At 53.5% G+C, this 9,095-nt stretch overlaps 3 protein-coding genes across 9 annotated transcripts in view; 2 read left to right on the forward strand and 1 right to left on the reverse strand.

Annotated features, from left to right (window-relative positions):
• htatsf1 (HIV-1 Tat specific factor 1) overlaps positions 1-4,755 on the reverse strand; it is a 6,243-nt gene extending 1,488 nt beyond the window's left edge. For 2 of the 3 annotated variants that reach the window (XM_019896628.1, XM_019896627.1), the window contains exons 1-9: positions 4,567-4,755; positions 2,911-3,069; positions 2,617-2,842; positions 2,303-2,350; positions 2,079-2,233; positions 1,198-1,361; positions 1,037-1,133; positions 751-840; positions 533-670 (exon numbers count right to left, since the gene is read on the reverse strand). In XM_019896628.1, coding sequence (XP_019752187.1) covers positions 533-670; positions 751-840; positions 1,037-1,133; positions 1,198-1,361; positions 2,079-2,233; positions 2,303-2,350; positions 2,617-2,842; positions 2,911-3,069; positions 4,567-4,731 — 1,242 coding nt within the window. In that variant the 5' untranslated portion in view covers positions 4,732-4,755. Of the gene's footprint in view, positions 1-532; positions 671-750; positions 841-1,036; positions 1,134-1,197; positions 1,362-2,078; positions 2,234-2,302; positions 2,351-2,616; positions 2,843-2,910; positions 3,070-4,319; positions 4,494-4,566 lie in introns of those variants that run through there. The other variant, XM_019896629.1, reaches the window with a different exon arrangement.
• A 4-nt stretch (positions 4,756-4,759) lies between these two features.
• Positions 4,760-6,568, forward strand: bod1 (biorientation of chromosomes in cell division 1). The gene is made up of 3 exons (XM_019896636.1): positions 4,760-4,954; positions 5,703-5,827; positions 5,898-6,568. The coding sequence occupies exons 1-3, from the start codon at positions 4,790-4,792 to the stop codon at positions 6,079-6,081; spliced, it is 474 nt and encodes a 157-aa protein (XP_019752195.1). The 5' UTR covers positions 4,760-4,789; the 3' UTR covers positions 6,082-6,568.
• A 967-nt stretch (positions 6,569-7,535) lies between these two features.
• Positions 7,536-9,095, forward strand: part of LOC109532033 (clathrin interactor 1-like) — a 6,834-nt gene continuing 5,274 nt past the window's right edge. For all 5 annotated transcript variants that reach the window (XM_019896618.1, XM_019896620.1, XM_019896621.1 and 2 more), the window contains exons 1-3: positions 7,536-7,690; positions 8,631-8,735; positions 8,816-8,912. In XM_019896618.1, the coding sequence (XP_019752177.1) occupies positions 7,650-7,690; positions 8,631-8,735; positions 8,816-8,912 (243 nt within the window). In that variant the 5' untranslated portion in view covers positions 7,536-7,649. The remainder of the gene's footprint in view (positions 7,691-8,630; positions 8,736-8,815; positions 8,913-9,095) is intronic.

The raw sequence follows: 9,095 nt of genomic DNA on the forward strand, positions 1-9,095 counted from the left end.
CGTCTCTCGTCGCCGCCGCCTCCTCAATACCGATGAATTTGTCTCATCATAAAGACGTCGGCTGCGCGGGGATAGCTGGCCAGGAGCTAGCTGGAGGCTAACGGCGGCGACACCGTCGGCGCGTCACGTGAGGGCACCAACACAAGTGTCTTCGCCTCACTCGGGAGGCGATGCTGGTGAATGTTAATTGCTGCAGAAGGTTTTAGAGGTCCAGATGTGTACTGCTGCAGTCTTTGTCTCCAATATGTCAAGTACAATCACTGTTGACATATTTTCAACATACTGGTACCCACATAGACTTGCGCAAAAATTCGTAGGGGGAGCAAACCCTCCTTCGGGGTTTTTCCACTTATCGCCGCAGGGTCCCGGGCCCCGTTAACCGCGATAAGTCAGGGATCGCTGTACAGCATTTGAAATGTACACTCCACAATTTGCTTGATTTTCACGTTAGCTTTTCTGAAATCGAGAGAAAATCGATAGGAAGGCACCAGTTTCGCGTCTAAACCAAAAGTCCACTTTGAGCCCCCCCTACCTGATAGTCGGTGGCGCCGTCCCACAGCTGCGCGCTGAGCTGGCGACCTCCGAACCAGCGTCCGTGAAAGGACAGGATGCAGGCGTCGGCGTGCTCCTGCTCCTTGAAGGCCACCGAAGCCACGCCGTCCGGATGCCTCTGCCCGGCCACAACGGCGGCCGTCACGCACGTCGCCGTGTCAAAGGGCCAATTGCAAGGCGGCGGCGGCGGCCACTCACGTCGAACAGGATGACCTTCTTGACCTCGCCGAACTTCTCGCACTCCGAGCGCAGGTCGTCGCGGTATTCGTTCAAAACCAGAGGGTCCTCCTGAAGAAGCGCCCGCGCAACATTTTACTTGACATGTGGGTCTATGTCGTCTCGCGTGTCTTTGTATGCGACGAAGCGGTCCGCATGTCCGCACAGGTTTGCGTGCACAAGTTGCTTTGTTTGCTCGGATTCACGCTGGCGGCATATTTCCATCGCGTCGTAGACACGCGCACGGGATGCGCGTGTGCGTGCGTACCTCAAAGTCGCTGGGATGAAACATGTTCCTGATGACGACGACCTTCTCGTGTCGCTTCCTGGCGTCTCCCTGCTTTTCGGGTCTCCAGTCCAACTGTCTGCTTGGACATTCACACGTCAGCATCACAAGACTGCGCGCACGCGCACACGCAGCGTGCCTACTTTTGCTGCTGCTTCATCTTCTTGCGGTAGTCCTTGTTCTTCTTCTTCTTCTTGCTGGCGTCATATTGCCCTTTGAGTTCGAAGCGAGCCGCCTCCACGTGCACTTTGTAGCCTCTGACCTCCGACTCGTCCATAAGGCGAACAGCCAACTCCACTGACTCCCTCTGAACGTAAACGAGTTCGGCCTGAGCTCAGTGTGTGCTTGTTCAAATGAAAGGAAATTTGAGATTGAGATATATATATAAAAAGTATTTCCATCGAACAAAACCAAAAACAGCTCGACAGCAGCCAACTGTATTGCAGCAAAGTATCTCCTGTCTCCACTCCTCTCTGAGCTCATCGGTACGGCACTCATAGTTATTCGACGCCAAGGATCAAGATTGCAGGACTGCGAGTGTTGTTCTACCAATAGACGGGTTTTGCGCAACCATTTGTGTTCGCTTCATTGCGTAAATGTTAAGGCGCTGCAACACGGACTTTGCATTAGCATTAAGCTAGCAGGGCCTTGCCTCAGACAGTTTTTGAGTTGTTTGAAATGCACACGCTGTCCAGTCGTGTTCATTTTACACTAAACTTAAGATGAGCAGCCAAAAAAAAAAAACGGCTTCAAGTAAGAATCGAATTGCTGATTATTTAGACGAGGCCAAACAATTGACCGACAACGAATCAATTATCAATTCCATTCATGAAGAGTCAACTTCACTGCTGCCATAAGGCACCCGTCTCTCTCACGTCCATTAAAAAAACAAAACAAAACCATTTTAATGGCCAAATGAGAACTCCTATCTTGAAATGTGTCTGAAGGCGCTACCGTACAGGTCACGGTGAGCCAAAGGGGGAGGACAAGAAAGAGCCCCGTTGGAGGGCGGGGCTGGCGGAACCTTGAGGTAGCAGCAGAGGCCGTCTCCTTTCAGGTTGCCGTCTTGGTCCTTGTACAGTTTGACCTTGAAGTCTTCAGTGATGGGGTCTCTCATGACGATGCCGCACTTGGACATCAGCGCCACAAACTCTTCGGGGCTCGTGTCGGGGGGCAGGCCTGCAAGCGCGCGGCGACCGATCAGAGCAGCGGAAAGGAGTCGAGCACGCGCGGAGGCATGCTACTCACCGGACACGTAGACGTTGGTGTTCTTGGTGTCCTCCATGTCAAACCAGCCTGAAACACAGCTCGGACCATACGTCATCGTCGTCGTCACAGCACGGTAAGCTAGTGGCGAGCGCCTCAATTCAAACGGCTTCAAACGTGATAGCACCGAAGCTAGTCGTCAGCCCGTTAATGGCATTCCCTGTGAGCGCTAAGCTTGAGAAATTCAAGGCCTCCGCACCGTTTTGCATTCTACGCGCTTCTTTGACTCAAGATCAAGGGCGAGCGGTCCGGGCCGCCGCCAAAATCCCGCCGCCGCCCATGTCCCTGGCCCTTACCCGGATCCGCTTTCCTCTTCTCCCCTTTGCGCTTGCCGTCCGCGGCCGCGCTCGTTGGCTGCTCCGAGCTCAGATCCGATCCCGGCTCCTGCGGCGTCTTCTCCCCGACCGCCGGCCGCTTCTCGGCTTCCGCGGCGAGCGGCTTCGCCGCGGCGCCGGCGTCCGCGTCGCCTTCCTGAGCGAAGCCGTAGTTGGCCTGGTAGGCCGCCATGAAGTCCTCCGTGATCTGCACGCAACCGCGAGGCGATCAATGCGGGCGCGGTGCGGCACGCCGCCGCCGGGGTGCGGCCGTACCTTGGGGAACCAGGCCTTCTTGTCGTGGTCCCAGTCGTACACGGTGCCGTCGCGGGGGTCCGTGTACGTGAACGGATCCGAAGCCTCTTGGCCTCTCCTGCTGTACTGCTCCTGAAGGCGCAGCTGCTCTTCAAATTCTTTGTTGGCCTCGCCACTCATCTGCGCCCATAACGTCGTCATCAATCAACAGCAACACGGTGAAGAGTCGTAGCTAACGTTTCTTTCAGTTAAAGCATCAATCAATTTGTCAGGTTTTCTTTTTATGATGAGTCAATGAATCGGATGCTTCCTTTCTATCCCCTTTCCTGAAAAAACAAGACAGCATTTCAAATTAACAGTGCCCCAATTTTTTTTTTTTTTTTTTTTTAAATGCACAAACCTAAACCGATAAGAACTGACTGAGTTTGTGCTTTGGTCAGAATATTAGCAAAAGTGCTGATCGTTGTGGTTTTCAAAGCATCTGTAGATCTTTGCAAATGTCCTTCCTTCCATCCATCCATATCCTGATCCGCTTTTCCTCACAAGGGTGCCGGTTTCCATCCATCCATGCATATCCTGATCCGCTTTTCCTCACAAGGGTGCCGGGGACACGCTCAACTGGTTGCCAGACAATCGCAGGGTGTACAAGTAACCTGCCACGCATGTTTTTGGAAGGAAACCCACGCAGGAGCGGGAGAACCCACGCAGGAAGGCCGGAGCCGGAATCGAACCATGCACCTCTGCACTGTGAGCCCGACGCGCTAAGCATTTCCATCCATCCATGCATATCCTGATCCGCTTTTCCTCACAAGGGTGCCGGGGACACGCTCAACTGGTTGCCAGACAATCGCAGGGTGTACAAGTAACCTGCCACGCATGTCTTTGGAAGGAAACCCACGCAGGAAGGCCGGAGCCGGAATCGAACCCATGCACCTCTGCACTGTGAGCCCGACGCGCTAAGCAGTCGATCACCGGGCCGTCCCTTTGCAAATGTGAAAATCAGCCTCCCTCCATGGAGGACCACTGTGTGACCGGATGCAATAACATCCTTGTAAACGAATTCCATCTAAATGTGCAGCATCCTCACTCGAGTGTATGAAGTGTTTAATTGTTTGCGACTTTTTTTTCTCCTCCGTGCACCGTGGGAAGGCTTCGTTTCACGAGCCTTGCTTTTGCCCTTTCATTGTAACCCGCATATTTGTAGGATGATTTGTTTTGCCACACGCAAACCCGTTTTACTGTCACTACTTGACTACAAATTGTAATAATACCGACAGACGTTGAGTGTACGGGTGCAGATTGAAAGCGGAGTGCAGTTGGCTGCGCGTGTCAACAAATGTTGGGAGTTATTTTGGTGCGCGGAGGTGTTTGCTATTTTGAACCGCACACGCGCACTCGATGCTAAGCTAGCATCACTGAGCTCGCCTTACTTTTCTGCGGCGTCGGGCGTCCGAACGGCGACGGAAAACTGCAGACGTGGGCGCAACGGGCCCCTAACTCGCCGACATTCTTTTGCACGCCGGCGTTTTCGTTGGAACTTCTTGAGGACAAAGGCGCTGCGCTAGCGTTCGACAAGACGCTCGATTCGCGGTGAGGCTTAAACAAGTACTTCCGGCTCGGAGTCCGTTCGCGCATGCGTGTCTATTCGACAAGGACCGCTCCATTTGGGGCGCTCGCTCGCAGCTCCTTTGCTTGCGCCAACAGCGAAACGGTCACTCTGGACCAGCACTCCGCCCGCTCGTTTGGTTCCGGGAAACGAAGCGACCGTCCACGCGGAAGTCTCCCAATCAGGCTCGTTAGCCCGCGAGGGAAGCAGGCCGCTTGCTGGCTAGTAGCTAGCATTGCTAGCTTCCTCGACTTTTGAGCGCGAGCTGCTGTCCGCGCTGCAAGTTGGCGGAAGATGGCGGACAGCGGCGGCGGCGGCGGCGCTGCCGGCAGCAGCCTGGACCCGGCCAGCCTGCCCCCAGGGGACCCGCAGCTCATCGCCATGATCGTGGAGCACCTGAAGAACCGCGGACTGTTCGACGAGTTCCGCCGAGACTGCCTGGCGGACGTTGACACCAAAGTAGCCCGCTCATGCCAACTTGCTCACAAAGTCAAATTTCTTCACTTTGGTTCCTCTCCACCATTATTTCTGTTCATCACTCGTAGCATAACTTTATGCACAAAAACAAACACACACACACACTCTCTCTTCTATCTATCTAGCTTCCTCTCTTCATACATTTCATTATTCCCACTCTTATCGCGATCTGTTTCATATATTGTTTTTACAAGAGCGTATTGCTCCCACATCAGGGAAAAAAGTTCAATAGGACGTTATGCTGTGATGAAACGGTTCACATGATACAGTTTTACATTGCAAGTTGAACTCGAACAAAAGCAAGCAATTCCTTCCTGCTGGGTCGAACCAAGCAAAGGTACAAGTTAACTGCACTGCTCTTCTACAATCCTGTCCACATGAAGGCCGGACCTTGAAAAAAGACTGCGTATTTCCAAAGAACACATCGGGCTCTGCCACGCACCGGAACCAGAAGGAATTGCAGAGTCACACTTTTCACGGTTCGGCATGATAACATTTAAAGCAGTCAAAGTGTAACTTGTGTTCTAATGGGACCCAGAACTTTTTCTGGTGTGCTTCCATACAAAGGAGCAAATGAATGATGCAATTTTGAAGTAGAAATGCATTCCTCCATTTTGGGGGGGGGGGGCATTTCGTTTAGGCCAAAATGGCCACATAGACGCCATAAGGGTGGTGAAATCCAACCAGGCTCTGTTTCACAATCCTGTTGTCATTTTCTCTCCGCTTGCAGCCCGCCTACCAGAACCTCCGCCAGAAGGTGGACAACTTTGTGACGTCGCACCTGAGCACTCAGGAGTGGAAGCCGTCCATCAACAAGAACCAGATGAGGAACGGACTCAGACAAAGCGTGGTCCAGTAAGTCGCCACCACCGGCGCCGCATGTGCACGTGCGTTTGCTGACGTCGGTTGCGGTTTGTGTGTGGAGGTCGGGCATGTTGGAGTCGGGGGTGGACCGGATCATCACTCAAGTGGTGGACCCCAAAATGAACCACACCTTTCGGCCGCACATCGAGACGGCCATCCACGACTTTCTGTCGGCAGACAAGAAGGACGACGACGCCGGAGCCTTGGAGCAGTCGCAACCCTCCGAGGGACCCAAAACCCCTTAAAAGAGACCCCCCCCCCCACCCCCACTTGTATTAATTTATTCTTGCAAGAATTCGTTGTAATCCAAACATGCTATTATTGCAGTCATGGAATGAGACGTGAGCCAAATAACGCATCCATCCAAATTGCGCAGCGAAAAGAACGTCACAAGTACCCCGGGGAACGTTGGCAGCTTCGCGTGAGCCAACCGGGAACACGGCCTTGTGGACTTGATGACGGGGGACCACTCACTTCGCACCCTGATAAATTCTGGGAGCAGTGGGGGTGGGGGCGAGCTGTGCGACAGCCTCAGCATCGCCTGTACCCGCGACAGCGACCGCGCTGCCAGCCCTGCGCCGACCGCAGCTGGAAAAATTGACGCCTGACAACGTCAGCCATCATCAATAAGACTTTTGTGTGTTTGTCGCAAAAGGAACAGCTAGCTGACAAGCTCCTCACACTTTGAGTGATGTTTCAAGATGAACCTCATGGAGTTATGAGTTAAATTGCCGCTCGACTAAATTTGTCCTCGTGTAAACATGTTCAAAAGGTGAGCGTTTCACCGTTTCAAGATGAACCTCATGGAGTTAAAGTTGAGTTAAATTGCCGCTCGACTAAATTTACCCTCGTGTAAACATGTTCAAAAGGTGAGCGTTTCACGATTTCATCTGTGTCCGTGCGGTCAATTTTGCTTTTCAGTTCCTTGTCGTGTAAGAAGTACAGAAACAAACAGGTGAGCGTTCAACAGGTCAAAGTAAGACCTGTCAGGGTTCATCCTGAAATTTGACCTCGAAACCCAACATCACAAACTTTTGAATTGGTGTCGTGTGGCTCTGGAGTTATTTTATTTCTGCAGTGTGTGACGTACGACTTGGGACCGATCCTTTTCATTTTGCTTGTCACCTGCACCACCTGCTGGAGGGGAGAGGAAGTGCGCCTTACTTTTATTATAACTACCTGTTTCAAATTTTTTTATGCTTCGATCAAATGTCCTGTGGTTGTGTATGTGAGCATGGAATGTGTTTCTTTGAGCATTTTAATAAGATACTACAAAAAAGGAGTTCGTTTTGCGTGTGTTGAATTTGATGAGACCGAAAACTTCAGTGGGAACCCAAAGAGGCCTCATCTCCCGGCATTTCAAATGGCGGCTTAGCAGTTGAACGTGACCTTTTAGTCACTTCTACACAGTGGTCCACTGTGTCAAAAAGTCTCCATGGCGAGGAAGGTGTGGCTGATGAATTTTAGTGGCGGGAGCGAACGAAGCAGACTTTCTGAGGGCAAGGCGGGTTCAAAGGTCACACAGGTAAAAACCCGGTCAAAAGAAAAACCTGATAAATGTAACTTTTCGGAAGTTTACGCCTCCGTGTGGCCTGGCCCTCGTATACTTGTACAACGATGATAAGGTTAATCAAGAAAATGGACCGGTAGCCATTGTCGGTGATAGATGAGCGGCACGCGCCGGCGTCGCTGTGACGTCACGGTGACGTTATCGCGTCGTCGGCGCCGAGCGGGCCAGAAAAGCCGGTGCGGCGGCCTCGCGGCGTTGTGCGTGCGCGGGAAGAGCGTGTGCGTGCACGTGCGCGCGCGGAAGATGCTGAACATGTGGAAGGTTCGAGAGCTGGTGGACAAAGCGTAAGTAAAGCAGCGGCCCGCTAACAAGCTAAGCTATACTGAAGCCGGCTCGCGGCCGTGACGTCACGGCCGCCCGGAGACGCTCAGCCGTTAGCCGCCCGCTAAATGTCGAGCCGCCATCCTCCCGTAGCCCACTTGGGAAGAAGGAAACGCCTTTCGAGGCAGGCGCGACGCGAAAGAATTGGCTCAGCTAGCTTGGAATGGTGTCGTTCCTCGCCCAGACCCCCTCCCCCATCGCCCCGTCGCGAATGAGGTGCGGGCTAATGGCCGGCCGGCGACGTGCGGGCGGCTGGAGCGTCGCGCGCTCGAGCCGCGCAGTTTCGAGCCCCTCCGTCGCGCGCAGGGGAGGCTGTTGCTCGCCGCCCGGCGCACAAAGACATCCTCCACCAAAACGCACCGGGAGCCAAAGTGACCACGTTCCGACCGAGCCAAATCACGTTGCAGGTGTGTCAAAATGGCAATTGGGAGGAGGAAACGTGGAGTTCGGCAGACGGGCACTTTTCGGACTTGGCAAATCGAACTCCTGATGCCTCTATCCAGACTTGCTGCGAGGTGGTGAAAGGGCTCAACAAAGATGGATGAACCCCGCCAGTGAGATCATGTGACATCGTCGGCGCCTGCTCTGGAGAAGCGCAGCACATAAAGCCACATTGTGGTGTAAATACGCGACCGACGCACAGTCGAGGGCTCGAAAATAGTCAGCATGGGCAAATCGTGCGCCACCTACACTCATGCTGAGATCAAACAAGTCATCCCATCTGAACCAAACACAATCGAACATGTCCTCCTCCTACTAATAATGCAAGGTCGAGTCCCATCCTGTGTTGTGATTGCTTGTGTCGCGAGTTACGTGTCATCTGTGCCTTGTAAATCTCGATTTCGACGTGGGAGAGGAAGGAGTGACGCTTGTGTGCTGATGATCCTGCGTGTGTGTGTGTAGGACCAACGTGGTGATGAACTACTCCGACGTCGAGTCCAAGGTGAGAGAGGCCACCAACGACGACCCCTGGGGGCCGTCTGGCCAGCTGATGGGAGAAATCGCCAAGTACGTGCAACACTCACACGCTGAGTTGGGCCGCCTCCGCCTTTGCTTAGCCGACGGCGTGTGTGTGAGCGCGCGCGCAGGTCCACCTTCATGTACGAGCAGTTCCCCGAGGTGATGAACATGCTGTGGAGCAGGATGCTGAAAGACAACAAGAAGAACTGGAGGCGCGTCTACAAGGTGAGTGCAAAAGAGGATGCGATTTTTTTTCCAGGCCAAAACTGGTTTCCTCCGCTTTGCGCTCGATTGAAAAATGCTCACCTTGCCGCAGTTGGTTCGTTTTTGGGGGATTCCCCCCCCCCGTGCAGAAATCGCCCGGTGTAGTTGTTGTGTCGCCGCGGCCCAGCAAAGTCCCAACCCCGC

This window comes from Hippocampus comes, unplaced genomic scaffold (genome assembly GCF_001891065.2).
Source record: "Hippocampus comes isolate QL1 unplaced genomic scaffold, H_comes_QL1_v1.1 scaffold22, whole genome shotgun sequence".
NCBI lineage: Eukaryota > Metazoa > Chordata > Actinopteri > Syngnathiformes > Syngnathidae > Hippocampus > Hippocampus comes.